Here is a 15,559-nt window from a genome sequence, read left to right as displayed (position 1 = left end):
TTTCACAGTTTTTCCCCCAAACTAACCGACTGAGTTGAGTAAAGCTGTTGGATGCAGGTAATGTTAGCTAAAAGATGACTAGCTAATATCAATACAGCACGTTAAGCTTGTTAACAAGTAGCTTGTAGGCTACTGGTGTTGCTGTCTATGTTCAGCTGCGATTCATTTTGCCCCCCAAAACGTTCGTCTGGAGCCGGGCTGAGTATAACAGGGAGTCTCTAAGAATCCACCCCCCCTTCGCTCACACACATCGTTCAACCAGACAGCTGTTTGTAAGCCACGGGGGGCAGGAGAAAACGCTTGGGAACCACTGCAGTAAAGTATCATTCTATTGACAGACATTTTGGACATTCATAAAATTACTTTCTATAAAAAAAATAAAAATCACTAAGCCAAACAAACTGCACCTTCAAAAGAATTCAGATTATAATCTGAGGAACAGACGTGTAAATGCCATTTTAATCAATGTTTTTATTATTTTCAAATGTAAAAATAAATGAAATACACTAAAATACAACATTTTCATACCTATTAATGTTATTATTTGGTGCTTTGGGCAATAAAAGCCTATGAAGGAGGTCAAATTTAAAAGAAAAGAGCTTTAAAAAGCCATTAGCACATAAAATGTTCCACACAGTTTATATTAGGAACAGCAGCAGAAAGTTCATGTTTTTGGACTAAACCACGTAAGAACACAACAAATGTGAATAATGAGAAATCTGAGCCGAATTTCTTGATCTTCTGAAGACAAAAAGAGCCAGAAGGTTTAAATCTGTTAGTCATTAACTTTAATAACTAACAGCTGCTTTCATGTTTCCACAGCAAACCAAAGGTCAGACATGCAGCTTTCTGTAAACAGAACATTTTCTGTTGTTTTCTCTGTGCTGTCGCTGAGCGTTTTCCTCCCCAGGCCACGCGAGAACGTTACAGCTGCTGCAGAAATGTTTCTTTAATCTGGATGTTACATTAGTCATTTATAAACCAATCGACATACTTTGTATGCATGTCACCAGAACCTGGAGAATAAAGTCAACATTTATATATACATTACATATGGATGGTTTTTCCTCTGACCAGTGGAAATATTCCTCTCCATGACACACGTCAGTCGTTACTGTTTAGTTTGGAACTAAATCATTCAGATCCAAAAGGTTTATGAGCTGTATAACAAACTAATATAACTAATTTCACTCAGAATAAGAATGACATGATTTATGATGTGTTAATAAGTGGATTCAAGCAGTGTTACATTCCATAACTGACAGTAAAATTATCTTTTTATTTGTGTAAAATGTTATTTTATATTCATAGTTAAAATTATCTCTCTTGTCCTTTGTGAAGTTTGGCAACAACTATCATAAACTGTTTGCAACAGCTGACAAGCAGTCTTTTACACATTGTGAAGGAAGACTAGCCCTTTGTTTGGATTTACTGTCAGACTTTGACTAGACCACTCCAAATCATGTAATTTTGGAGTCATGCAGAGCTGGACCAACATGAGTCATGGCGCCGCGGCATACACGCAGAGCTAAAAACTGAATGATTTGTCTCCATCTAGTGGCTGGTTTAGGGTCTGCACCGTTTAAAGGTCGCCGGCTCTAGAAACTTCTCCAATCATCTCCTCTGTCCGGCTCAGACCCTCTGTGTCCACTTTACGAACTTATTGATTACCGAATGTTGAGCATTTTAAATGTGTTTTTATCAAAGATGGTTTCCATGACTACGTCAATTCTTAAAGCTACAGTCGCAAAAACATTAAAGAACCCTCATATGTTTCGGAGGGTATAATGTCTTACATCTTAATTGCATCTTTATAACACATATTTACTCGATGTGTTATAAAGGAAACTTTTACTTAATTGTTTTGAAGCCCAGTTTTCTAAATGCCTCCAGTCTCTTTATTTGCCGCGCATGCGCTGTTGGAAGCCGATGCTGTGTGTAGAAAAATCATGGCGGAGACGATGCAGACCGACAGTTTTCCTGTCTTACCTTCGGGACTGGCGGAGGGTATGACATCTGGATCTTCCAAACGCATGCATATGCTAGTAGAGAACCGCATCAGCGCACCTAGCAGCCGTCCCAGAGGGTGTAGCGGTTGAAGTACTTTGCGGTTTTTTTCGCGGCTTCCTTGAAGCTAATGCTAAAACGTGCTAAGCTAAGTAGCTCTAACATTTCTGCTCCAAGGTCGACGAGAGCAGGTCTGCATCCGATGTTAATTCGGACTTTTATCTAAAAATACGTTTAGGACAACACCATGGGAGCAACGCCATGTTGTGTTCCGCTAAAGAAGCTGTTTTAATTATTTGGGAGGAGGCGTTTTTATGCAGTTTGTTGTGCGTAGTGATGGGAAAGCCGCTCACTGACTTCACAGTTAAACATCGCGATGGAGCGCAGCCTAGCTATCCTGACAGGATGCTCTAAATTTAACCCACATCCATCACGTTATTCACCGATCACAAATAGCTGTGTACAACTGCACATTTAATCTAAATCGTTATATTAATAAATATAATGTAATGACTGAAAATGGGCATATTAGCAACATTTTCAAATAGCAGAGCTTTGTAGAAACTAGCAACATTTACTTGAGTAACTGTTTGTAATAAAATATACTTTTAAGAGTAGATTTACTCCAACATCCTTTTTGCTTTTAGTTGAGTAATGTTGTTATGAAATAGCTTTACTCATATCTGACTAAAATTAATGGAGTCTCTACTCAGCTGGAGTAACTTCACTGAATATATTTTTATTAAAAATGTACTAGGTTTCTGCCAAAGTGAGACCTCTTGTTCATACACCAGCTTTGTTTTAGTAACGTATTTGCTGAGCCATTTGGAGATCAAAATACGATAAAAGCTGCAAATGTTTAAGCTTTCTGTTGAAAAACTGATTTCTAAAAGTTTCTAGTGCCTACATTTATTTTGTAATTGTTTTATATGTGATTTTCAGTTATTTTACTCTTAAACAGAATTGGCACATAACTTTTCACATACTAAATAATATTTTCTGATCAGTTAATACTTGTGTAGCCTGTCATACCATTTTATTCATGAGTAGTTTCTTGGACGACTAATTTTACTCGAGTAAAAATATGTTTAGTTAGCGCTTCTCTTGACTACTTTCTTCAAAAAAGTTTTTTTTTAAAGAAATACTTCTCTTCAACAAACCATATTGGAGGAGTTGTCTTTTCATGTTTTACAATAAATACTAATTTATTGTAAAAATGGTCCATTTTCATCCAGCAGTTTTTAAATGTATAATTTATATTTTCACCATTAAAACTTTAACACAGTAAGTGTGTCTGCCTTGAAACACAAAGATATTTTTCTTACATAAATTATAAAAATAAAAATTGTTAAATTCTGGGATTAAGCTGTAGATTATGTCCACGTTTTGCTGTTAAACGTGATGACGGTATGAACATGGCCAGACACCTGGATATTGCATTGCAGTTTTGTTTCATAATTGCTGATGTAAGCCACAGTTTGGCCTGAAATACTAGATTTAGTTTTGTTTCAAATACTAGAGACGAATCGGTGAACTGGAAATAAATTTGTGCTTTAGGAATGTGTTTTATTAAATTATGTGACTTAATTAAATATAATCCATCAGAAACAGGAAGCTTTTGGTCATTTTGGTGTGAATAATGAAGTTATTCAGTAAATGTGTCCAAGCAAACATCAATATTTTGTTTACATTTATTTGTATTGATATTACACATAATAAAAAATGTGTAGTGCTTGACATTTTTGGCATTTTCTCCCACCTCAGAACTTCAAATTAACAATCCATCTTTTCCTTTTACAAAAGAAATCAGAGAAAAACAAACGACCCAAACCTGCATGTCACGATTTAAGCAGAAACGACATTAACGTGCAGCAGGGGGTCTGCAAACCTGAAACGTTCTCGCAGGTCAGCCTGGTGAAAGAGAGAAACAATGTCATGGATGTTTTGGGTTTTTGTTATTTCAACAAAAATAAAATATACTAATAAATGAGCATGAGTCTGCTTTTTGAGTAAAAGTCTCCGGATGTTTCATTTTTATTTACTATTAAATTAAAGCCAAAACATAAAAGTTGAATACTATATGTTGCACTTTACATTTTCCATTTTAAGTAGACTTCAGTTTGTTTATGAAAGTTGCCCTCTTTTAAATAAAATAAAATGTTTACCTGAATCAACTGGCATGTGGCCTAAATAACTCCTTGGACCACAGTTGGCCCCCGCGCCACATGTTGAACCACGGAGTCTTTTGTTGACCATCTTGAATCTCCAGATTATTTTAATATTTTCTGTATATTTTTGTAACTGACACCAAGTTGAATCTTGTTTAAATTGTGACTCAGATCAGCCTGAAAACATGTTATTTTTATTTTTTGGCGGCGTTATTCGCGGGTTTCTGCTGATGCGTCATCAGAGGCGTTTGGGAGGTTTGTGTAAATCGAAGAGCCGGTTTGTCCTTGATAAGTGTGAAAACAGCAGCCGTGTTGCCGTGGGTTTTTATTTCCAGATGATTTATCCTCTGTGCTTCTGTCGCTCTCCTCCCTGCAGTAGATAAAATGATCCGGGAGCGAGGCGACCTGTTTTCTGACACCCAGTGTAAAGTCTGCAGCGCCGTCCTGATTTCTCAGTCTCAGAAGTTGACTCATTATCAGGTCAGTGCAGCAGAATCGCTGCTGAAGCTTTAAGCTCATCAACATCCTGTAAAGACGTGAAACACTGCTGAGCCTTAACACGTTCAGTAACTTGTTACAATGAACCAGAACTGGATTATTTTTTATTTCCAGTCAAGAACTGTTTTTCTGCTTCCAGAGTAAGAAACATGCCAACAAGGTTCGGCGTTTCCTTTCCCTGGAAAATGAGAACGGCGATCCGGTCAAGAAGCCCAAAACCTCCGACAACGTGAGTGAAAACCTCAGATGAAAAAAGTGACGCCAACAGGATGTGGAGCAAACTGAAAAACCTCCGTTTTTATGTCAGAGAAGCAGGGCTGAATCGATTAATCGTGCCTAATTGATTATTGAAATAATCACCAATTGATTTAGTAATTGATTGTTAACTGGAGTACATAGGCTAAAGAAAAGGACAATTTGCTGAAAGAACAACATATTCAGATCAGTAATTAAGGTGAAACTGTTTAAAAAAATAAACATTTTGCATTTCAGATAAAAAGATAAATTAATTTTCTATAAATCTGTTCCACCCAAAATTCCTCCAGTGGCAGTTTTAGCTTCATCTGGCATCCAATTATTAATCAGTTAATCAATAATTAATCCATAGATTTAGTTCTAGTCTGTATTGATGTTCAGTTTTTCTCATGTCACTATAGGAATGAAAATAAATTGACCTTTAAACAGTAAAATGTTTATTTTCTTACTTGGAAAGGGTTCAGTTATTTGTTGATATTTTAATGTTTTTCTAAAGTGGAGCGTTGGGCCAGCGTCACGGCGCCGTCGCTCAGCGCCATCTATAAGGGCCACAGACCAAAACAAACTTTATTCCGGTGTTTTTGTTGCTACCAGTGCAGTGAAGTTGTTTCCAGGTGGATGTTGGATGTTGGCGCTGCGCGGGGAGCGGCGTTTAGCTCCAGGTTGATCCGGCTCATGAACGCCGGTTTGGGCCAGCCGTTCTCCGCCGCTCCCTCCTCAGCGCTCGGAGGCTCACCGTCAGTTCCGAACCAATCGCTCCTGTAAATAAATGTAAATAAAAGCTTCGTGACCATCTGACACAAAAACGTGGCAATTCATGCTGTTACATGAGACACACTATACTCTATTAAAATTTTAAGTCATATTCAATATTTTAAGTAATTTTAATATTAAATATGTTTTCTTCAATAGCTTGTAGGTCATGTGACCCTTTGACTGAAAGTCAGTGAAATTATTCTACTAAACTGGATAGTTGAGGCACACATCCTTATTCCATTTTGGCCCCTTTTTACATTTTTAGATAATTTTATATTTCATGAAATGTTTGACCTCAGATGATCATCACATTTGTTACCTGTTCAATTACATAAAATTCAGACAGGATTGATTTCATTACATGTATATTTATTACCTGAATGTCATCCAGTTCATAACATTTACTTGTCACCTTTACTGTTTACTCTGAAATATCAGATTTTTACTTGGAATGATCCATTTCATCTCCTGTTTACATGCAACTTGAAGAGCTTCAATCAAACGTTTCATGAATTTTTACCACATTAAATTATTAAATGAGAGAACAGACACTTCCAACTGTACACATATCCCAAAATAACGAGGGGAACAAATACAATTTTCTTTTTTGCTATCTACATTTTACTTAAAACAGTGCTAACTGTACAAATATTTCAGAATAATGAGTGCAGAAAATAATCTGCATTTTAATTAACAGTGCAGTTTCATTTTAACGTTCTCGTGTGAAACATCATTTGCTTGATGCTTTACACTTTTCTCGTGTTGTTAGAACAAATGTTCACTAAGCTGCAGCACACACACACACACACACACACACCCCATGTCACCTTCACATGCAAGCAGGAACCTACTTGGTTCTGTGTAACATTTAGTATTTGTTCCTGGTGGAACCGATCTCTACATGGATCCTGAGGTGAGCTGCAGCTCGTTTTGCTGCAGCATTTTGACCTCAGCACACATCATTCCTACGCTGTCGTTAATATCAAAGCCTCAGGTAACACAATGTTCCCAGGTAATAAATTGGAGAGAAGGCCACAGTTTTCTGCTATGTGCTTATCTGATGCACGTCCACCTCATTCCTTAGAAATAAAAGGAACCCACCCATGTGGTGTTATACTAATAAGGAAGAAGGATTTTGCACGTGCTTTTAAATTTGAGGCTCTTTCTGAGCCTAATTCAAAACAGTCAACAATAATTGCTACTTGTTTTCCAAATGTTTCCAAAAACTGAGGAGGCTTGTGGCCTCTCGGACCAGCTTACCATGGGCTTAAGGCAAGCATCCAACACATATAGCAAAGGCTTTCGACAGTTTTATGTGACACATTAAAAAGATGTCGAACAGGTAGACCGAGTCTTAGACACATTAGTGTAAGAAAAAACATTTGAAACTGTGAAAGTTTTTTTTGATGCCGGCAGAAAAGGCCTAACAGTGTTAAATAACAAGCTCCCTGTTCTCCAGTATTAACACTGTAAATTATAACACCAGAAAACTTAAATAGTTTACTTCACAATAATGGAATAACCTCGATGTCCACTCGGACTGCGCTACCTAAACAATATTAGTCCAACCTAAACAAGGTTGACCCACTTAAATGAAGTCAGCATAAACTGAACATGAGAACACCCGGACAAAATCATAGAAAAAATATTATGACACAACACCAACAAAGCAAATTTAAACACTCACCAGAATGGAAATGTCTGGAGCAAACTTGTAGGTATCTGCGGATGTTGGAGAAGGTGATATCAGGACGTCTCACTGCTGATAGCAGGACATTCGTTTTCTTTTCCTTAGCTCTGATAGCTTAGCCTCCTCGCGTTGTTTCCAGGCAGGAAACAGCAAAACAAAAGTCCGTTTTCCATCTTTTTACAGTTTCAGTCGTGTGATCAGACATTACATGAAATAACGCAGCAAGTTCTACCATAGCTAAATTATTTTAAGCAACTTGGATTCAAAAAGTCTGTGAGACTGTTGTTTTTGTCTGTTGTGTTTATGGCCCCTCAAGATGGCGCTCACATCCCTCCAGCCACCGCGCTGCAGAGTGCGTCTGCAGCAGTGATGCCACGCTCCAAAGCTCTAGTGCAGGAGGGCCCAAAGTGGGTCCTGGAGGCCCATTTCTCTCCCTGGTGGTAGTAACCACCTTTTCAGCTTGTCATTGTTCTTCTTGGGCCTCTACTGAGCCATCATTTGATCCAGGTGTGTTAAACCAGGGAGAGAAGTAAAACATGCAGGACCCCGGGCCTCCAGGACCGATTTTGGGCTCCCCTGCTCTAGTGCATATAAAAGTTTAATGAAGAATCTGCAGAATGATTAACTAATCGATTAGTTTCATCCATAAATTAAACGTTTTTGGTTGCTGCATCTTTAAATTCAAACGTTTCCTTGTTGTTAAATGTTTGATCAACTGTTTGTGCGTCTTTTCTCTGCAGGATTGCAACAACGGAGACACGGACCGGCTGAAGGTGTGCCACCTGTGCAACATGACCTTCACGTCTCCGGTTATGGCCGAGTCTCACTATCAGGGCAAATTTCATGCCAAGAGGCTGAAAATGAAAGCTGTTGAATCCCAGACTCCAGGTTGCTGCTTCCATCATATCAGCCAAAGAACATTTCCTGTTTTATTTTTACATTTCTTGTGTTTTTTTACACACACCTTTTTTCTGCAGAAGCCTCTCAGACTTCACAGCCAGCGGAGAAACCCGTCGACAATTCAGCTGGCGGTTCTGAAACCGACAACAACAACAACCCAGATCGCTTCTGCTCCACCTGCAAGGCGTCGTTCAACAACCCGCTCATGGCCCAGCAGCACTACGCCGGCAAGAAGCATAAAAAACACATGACCAGGCTAAAGCTGATGGAGACGTACGGCCCCTCCACCGCACCAGGTCAGACTGCTGCCCGCCGCCCGGGTTCTGGTTCCCATCGTTCGTCCTCTGCAGACTCACTGCATTAATATTAGTGGCTTACTGCAGATCTTCTGCCTCATTTACATATTTATGTAATGTTTCAACTAAAAATAGTAAAGGTTTGTTCTTACTGCAGAGCTCTGTTTAATTCAACCAGCCGTCTCTGCATCAGCTGCTTTAGACAGTAAAGAAGGATTCATATATAAAGATGATATCCCTCCTTCAGTCCAGTCGACCCGGTTCTACTGGACCCAGAACTCCATCATCTGCTCCTCCTCCAGCTGCTCTGAGTCAAACCAACCTGTTCCCCTCCTGGCCTGTGGGGGCGCTACACCAAGAACCACTGAAGGAAACGACAAAAAAACCTCTGAAGACACTGAGAGCAACTTCCTTCTTCACCAGATGGAAACAAGATGGAGGATTTTAGCGGTTGGAGGATTTCTCTTTAGGCTAAAGACCAGGAGCCATTTCTGCTGCTAGCGCTAGGCTAGCACGTTAGCTTTGGTTGGATTTACCCAGAATGCCCTGTGCTGTGGTCCACTTCCTGCTTTTGGAGCGGTCTCTGATCCGCCTGGCGTTCACATTTAAACCGAACCCAGACTGAGGTTTGGAGGACCAGAGGTCAGAGGTCGGTTAGCGTTCACACCTCACCGACCAAACCGTGCTTTGACTAGGCAAACAGACTGACTAAATGTGGTTAAAATGGACAAAGTGGAATCTGGAAAATCATCTTGACCCTTCCACTTCATTCTCATGTTGCATTAAACATCAGTAAACTCCCGATGAAAAGCTCTGCAGCTGTAAAGTTTGGATAACTGATCCAACCACACCAGATTACCACTGATGAATATTCAGTATCTGTATCTTTTCTGATCATTTTGTCCCTGAAAGTTCAGCTTTTCACTGGGAAAATAACTTCTCTCCTGTCTGCAGCGTCGACACTAAACGGATACCCCTGCACCGTCTGCAGCATCGTGCTCAACTCCGTGGAACAGTACCAGTCTCACATCAGCGGCGCCAGGCATAAGAACCAGTAAGTCACAATTCAACAGGCCAGTAACCAGACCATGGAAACCAGTAACAAAACCATGGAGATATATATTTATGTTTAAGTACTCCATCTGAGCAGCAGGTCGTTTACCTCAGCATGATTTGATTGGCTTGTAATTCTATGAAATTCTATTAAAAAATCTCCCATTTATCACTTTTTACTATCCAATTATTAATCATTTAATACAAAAACAGATCAGCTTTACTCTGCGTTGACAAGTCGATCAGAAACACCTGAATCATATTCAGGGCTCTGAACCTGCAGGGCGAGGTCGCCGTAGCGACGCAGGGTGCGGCAGGGCGAGGTCGCCGTAGCGACGCAGGGTGCGGCNGAGGAGCCTTTTTGTTTTTACTCCATTCTTTTTATTATGTTTCTCCGCTCAAAGTCAAACTGCAGCCTGTCCCCCAAAAACAATAAAAACTTTTTGTTAATTTTCGATCTGGAATATTAATTTCTACAGAGCCATTAAGATTCATTAGCCAAAGCCAATCTGGGACCAACTCTGAGCCGAATGAAACCCACCACAACCTGCGCTAAGGAATAAACAAAAACAAGTCATCGTGCCAGATTTGAGATTTTTTTCCCAATTCCAACATAATAACTAAGTAAACATCACTACGTACATAGCTGCGAAACTCAATCGGCCATAATTTTGAAACCTTACCATTTTTTCTTTGTACCGCTGTTTGTGTCAACATCCACCTCTAGGTGGCGCTGTAAAAGTGCCAAACTTGTCGAGCAAAAACTGCCCAGTATGTTTTCACCACAGTCTGCAGAAACCTCCAGGCCATGGGTCTTTCCTTACAAACTGAACTGGTTGGTTGAAGTGTATTTACAAAAATGTAAAATATAAAAGTGCTTCATCTGACCAAACTTGAAAAAACTTCTAAAAATCACAGTCATCCAAATGAGCCCAGATTTTCTGGGTGAATTGTTCAAATAATTGTGCGACGGTAGCAACCTGCCGGTGTGGACGAAGAAACCATTAGAACCAGTTCTTGTTATTTTAGCTGCAGATGATCAAAATGTTTAAATTTACTGTGAGAAAAGGAAATGAATTCTGAATTTATGATGTTTTTAAATTTATTTTGAAGAATGAAGAAAGTTGGTCAGAAGTCTGGAGACGACCAACCTTCAGCTGTGGAGTCAAACCAGTACGCTGGAGGGGGAAACCAGTACACCGGGGGCTACGGCCGGCGCGCGCCCGCAGACGACCAGTACCCCCCCGGAGACGACCATTACGTTGCCCCTGACGACCAGTACGGCTCTGGGATCGACCAGTACGAGGGCGGAGACGGCCAGTTTGGGAACCACCAGTACACGCCAGAGTTCTCTGCGTTTTCAGACCAGTTCCAGTACACTTGAGGCCGGACTGGGATTGAACTCTTCAAACAGCCCCCCCTTTAACAAACCATCACTCCCAGTCCCCCCATTAAACTTTAGCTCCTGTAAACCAGTCTGGACTGTGACCCCCATGTGCCCTCCATCATTTTCTGTTTTGTTTTTCTGACTGATTTCTGCTGGGCCCTGCAGAGAGGCGGCTCCGAGACGCTGCAGTTCTTCTTCCTGTTTCCTCTCAAAGTTCGGACAGTACGATGTTTTAGCTGCAGCGACGGAGGCGTGCGAACAGAAAGAAGCGCCGCGTTTTAAACGGTTGTTCAGAAGTTTTTGAGGCGGGGTTTTGTTGTTTGCTCATCAGCAGTCAGTATCTTCACTTTCAGGCTGATTTGTTGGGAACCGTGAGACCCAGTCTCAGTATTTTTAACATGTTTGCTAATTTTATGGTTTTTGACAAGAAAATCCAGTTCAGTTCAAACATCCTGTATTAATCCCAGAGGGAAATTAAAAGTGTTGAGTCGTATCACTCAGTGGCTGTAGATGTTGATGGCTGTGCCTGTAGCAGTCTGTTTAACAGCGGCTCTGTAGAGGCCTCTGACTGAAGACGCTGTCTCAGACAGAGGAGGCTCCAGGTTTTCCATAATTTTTTTTTATTTTATGTGAAGCATGAAGTGGTTTCCACTGCTGAGCTGCCGCAGAAACGCAACGCCACGGTAACGCAACGCCGCTTCATCCTGTGATTACAGTGGCGATCGCGGCTCAGAGGAACGACCTTCACCAGTTCAAAGATGGACTGTAAAATCTAATTTTAGTTTTTACAGCACTGAGAAAAAAAGGCGTTGGTGAAACGTTCTGCTGCGTCTGAGCAGAAAGTTTAATATTTTCATATTTACTGAAATATCTGATCTCTGAGTGAACCACTGCTGTTCTGACAGCAGCTGAGTTCAGTTAGTATTTTGCTAAAAAATTATTTTACAATTGTTGTGTTTCCATTAAGTAAGAGACACAATTAAAATCACATGAATACGTTTGTTCACATAAGTAATTAAAATATACGCAGCACTATCTTCTCCCAACCACTTTCTGTTTTCCTCTTCGAGGTTTCCAGCAGTAGTAACATCCTGTTGTTGGTCATGTGACTGGTGAGGCAAAAAAAAAAGTTTCCTTTGCAGTTTTGAAAAATACACTAATTTTGAAAGTGCCAAAAACACACCAGGTCCCCACAATATGTTTTGTCAAAACATTAGTTTTTTTTCTAAATTGGCGTTTTATTAAGTGAATTTATTTTCGAAACGCAAACGGTGAGGGAACAGTTCCCTGTGGAGCTACTGGAGGCGCCCAGCCCTTCAGATCCGGGCCGAGGTTCCCGGAGTCTGGAGGTTCTGCTGAAACGGGTCGGGCTCCATGTGGGTTAAATGTTCTGGTTTGTTCTGGTTGTTGGTTCTGATATCCACCTGTCTGCTTACTCAGGTTGGCCAGCAGGGGGAGTCTCTCCCTCAGGAGTCCAAATTAAACGTGTTGGTGAGCAGAACAAGCCAAAATTCAGGATCCAAAGTCCAAAATTATATTTAATCCAACTGGATTTTATTGGTTCTGAGTTTCTGAAGTTGACTGAAAAACATCTGTAAGAACTAGATGAGAGTTTCCATGCTTGTAAAAACATTTTTGAGATCTTAAGTTTATGGAAGTGAGTGCTGTGTGACATCATAAACAATCGACTGATTAGAGTTAACCCATTTTTTTCTTTGTTTCGTTTTAAACCCTCCATGAATGTCTGTTGGTAAAGTTGAAGAGTTTTATCAAATAAATCAGGCAGTTTCTGGTTGGATGGATTAAATCCACCTTAAAATAAAGATTCTGTCCAATCGGTGCAAACCTGCAGCTGCTGACTGCTGATGCTCTCTCAACATAACCTCGCTTCAATCTGAGCTGCGGCTTTGAAACGGACCGCTCTACATCGGCTGGGCTTTCAGAACCTGAGAGCCAGAAAAAGCTTTCCACATGTGAAAGACCCAAACGTTCCTGGTACCAGAAACTGGACTGCAGTGAAACGGATCAGGGGCGACACCAGCAGGCGGTTCAGCAGCAGCCATTAAACCCCTCACAACAGGAAGTGACCAACAGGAAGTGACCAACACTCTTAATATAGGAAAACCGCTAAATTAGTATTCCTGATCCATGGAAAACTTCCCACCGTGAAAACGGTTTATTGCAGCTTCAGTGGTGAAACATTACGCAGAATTCACATTTTAATATTTTTATGCTTCTAAGAAGCAAAACAGCTGACGATTTCTGGCGATTCGGTGGCGGGTTTTATGTCTAAAACTACTGATGAGTCACGTTCAGCGGGCGCCACGCCATCACCTAGCAACCCAGCTGATCTCCAGCGGTTGGTCAGCTGGTTTTAGTCTGTACAATGGCTGCTGGAAAAGTCAAGAGTTTAGTTGTTGACTTGCTGCATTCTGGTTAGTTGTGCAGGAGGCTTCACTATTGCTTTTCAAAGATGTATGGTTGTATAGTTTTGCCTCTGTTTGCAGCCATTTTCATATTGAGTTGGGGGCGTGGCCAGCAGCAGCTTGTTTGGATTTAAAGCGACAGAGACCCTAAAACAGCTCAGACTGAAATCTGATTATCTGAGAATAATTTAATGTAAAAAAATGTGATGAACAGGTTTTGTTTAGGCCATCGAGGGATCCTAACCTGTCCTAGGAAGCGTAACGGATCACTGTTAGCTAATATCTACGCAGCTTTAAAGCTACATGTCAGTAATAGCGACCAACAGAGAAACTGTTCCTCTGAATGTATTGAAGGAGATTCTCCAAACCGGCTCTCTACTGAATTTCTTTTAGCCGTTTACATCATTTTATTTTGTTTTTGCTGTGTTTTTTTTAATGTTGACCATTTTTTAAAAATAGTGTTGATTATTTTAACTACAGGCTCTGTTACCTTCTGGCTTCTACCTGATGTTTCTGTAAGACGTCCTGAGTTACATTTCCCCCTGAAATGTCTTTAAGCAACAATAAAACCTGAGCTGATCTTAAATCAGATTGTTTTCAGCCGGTTCTGCTTCCTGCAGAGGTTTGTTTGTCACCAGATTGTCTCATTAAAAGTTCATGGCATGAAAATGTCCATTTTCTTCATCTGAGTTATGAAGGATTTCTCAGTTTGTCCCTGAAAAGCTCCTGATCGTCACCAAGCAGACTGATGTCAGAGCAAACGATGTCAAAACAGGAAATATTTTAGTACTGAATGTTTTTGTCTAAAGCTTTTTTTATTGGTGCTGTACAGATCATGTGTGACAGAAATGGCCTTTCTGTTCCCATCCTGTGTTTGTGATTTTAAGAGTTACTTTCAGTTTGTTTATGTATTAAAAAGTTCTGCAAAGCTCGTGCATTTAAGAGTTTTACACAAAGTCTTTTCTTGTAATGTGGATAAAAATAAGTGAATGTGAAAAAATGCAAACTGATTCATGAATGAAAGCAGGTTCAGTCAAAAGTCACAAACAAATCAACTATTACTTCATTTATTTAGAAAAAGCTCATTACATTTTCTTAACATTAACTAAAGCAGATGTTACATCAGCTGATATTTTATCATTTATTTTAAATATTGATAGTTGAACAAACCGAACAGGAATTTTTTCACTGTGATGACTCCAGATTAAAACAGATATGAATTAAAAATAAAATAACTGTTTCACACCAGATCAGATTTGAACCTGTTTTTGTTCTAACTTCCTTTTCTAAGAAGGAAATGACAAATAACAGAAAATATTTTCAGAATTCATCCTGTCTGTAGGTTTTCAGCATTAATGCCAGTCTGCAGAGATTTTTAATAGTTTAAATTATGAAAATGTTTATATTATATTTATTAATAGCAGAATAAAGATGTAATGTTACCAAGAGAACAAATTTATTCTGGTAAAATTGAAACTTTATTCTCATGTTATTTTGACTTTGTTATTAGACTAAATTTGAAAAAATAAATCATATTTCATCGTGGAGTCGACCTGAACTCAGAATTAAAATAAACAAGATGGCGGCTCTGGGAGCGATGACGTCACTCAAGGAGTTCAAATATGTTTATCGATCAAATTGATTTATTGATCAGCCCGACCTCAGAATGTTTTCTAAACAAACAGAAACTTTTGATTCTGCAGGGAAGTTCATAACAGCTTTGACCTTTGACCTTAAAGGAGACTGTTGTGAAAAATTATCATTTTTATTCTCCATTTTAGTTTCAGCTGCTTCTAAAAATCACAGTGCACGAAGAAATGTTTTCCCGTGAAATGTCCTGGCCTGAAACCCGTCCAGCTTTCCGAACCGGGCCGAACCGGGCCAAACAAACCGATCCTGCAGCTGTCCGGCTGGATCGATGACCGCGGGAAGCTGCTGCAGCAGCAAGATCCACATTTTTATTAATCTTATTGAAAAGCTGGCTCACTCTGGCCACACGGTGGCGCCCTTGCTCCGGGTAAAAACCTGTAGCCGGTAACTAACTTTGCTGATTCCTGCAGAAAAGATTTTAGAAACTTTTAGTTTGTGATGAAAAGCAGCTCTCTGTTGCAGCGAGCTGATTG

General features: G+C 39.9%; 1 protein-coding gene and 1 long non-coding RNA gene across 3 annotated transcripts; one reads left to right on the top strand and one right to left on the bottom strand.

The window, feature by feature from the left end:
- The first annotated feature begins 1,899 nt into the window (after positions 1-1,899).
- znf346 (zinc finger protein 346) lies at positions 1,900-11,511 on the top strand. Of its 2 annotated transcripts, none has more exons than XM_016667236.1 (7): positions 1,900-2,007; positions 4,552-4,655; positions 4,813-4,902; positions 8,115-8,262; positions 8,355-8,570; positions 9,525-9,624; positions 10,737-11,511. In XM_016667236.1, exons 1-7 carry the CDS (start codon positions 1,950-1,952, stop codon positions 11,005-11,007), a joined length of 987 nt encoding a protein of 328 aa, XP_016522722.1. In that variant the 5' UTR covers positions 1,900-1,949; the 3' UTR covers positions 11,008-11,511. The 2 variants fall into 2 exon arrangements, with proteins under 2 accessions (XP_016522722.1, XP_007544060.1); XM_007543998.2 differs by having other exon boundaries at positions 8,352-8,570.
- A 112-nt stretch (positions 11,512-11,623) lies between these two features.
- LOC107835063 (uncharacterized) lies at positions 11,624-13,536 on the bottom strand. The gene is made up of 2 exons (XR_001660897.1): positions 11,874-13,536; positions 11,624-11,773 (listed from the first exon to the last, which is right to left on the bottom strand). It is a non-coding gene; the product is annotated as an uncharacterized LOC107835063 (long non-coding RNA).
- Positions 13,537-15,559: the final 2,023 nt, after the last annotated feature.

The sequence above is a fragment of the Poecilia formosa genome, unplaced genomic scaffold (assembly GCF_000485575.1).
Source record: "Poecilia formosa unplaced genomic scaffold, Poecilia_formosa-5.1.2 Scaffold965, whole genome shotgun sequence".
NCBI classification, from domain to species: Eukaryota; Metazoa; Chordata; class Actinopteri; order Cyprinodontiformes; family Poeciliidae; genus Poecilia; species Poecilia formosa.
The sequence above is the reverse complement of the archived record's forward strand: the minus strand, read 5'-3'. Positions and strand labels throughout refer to the sequence as shown.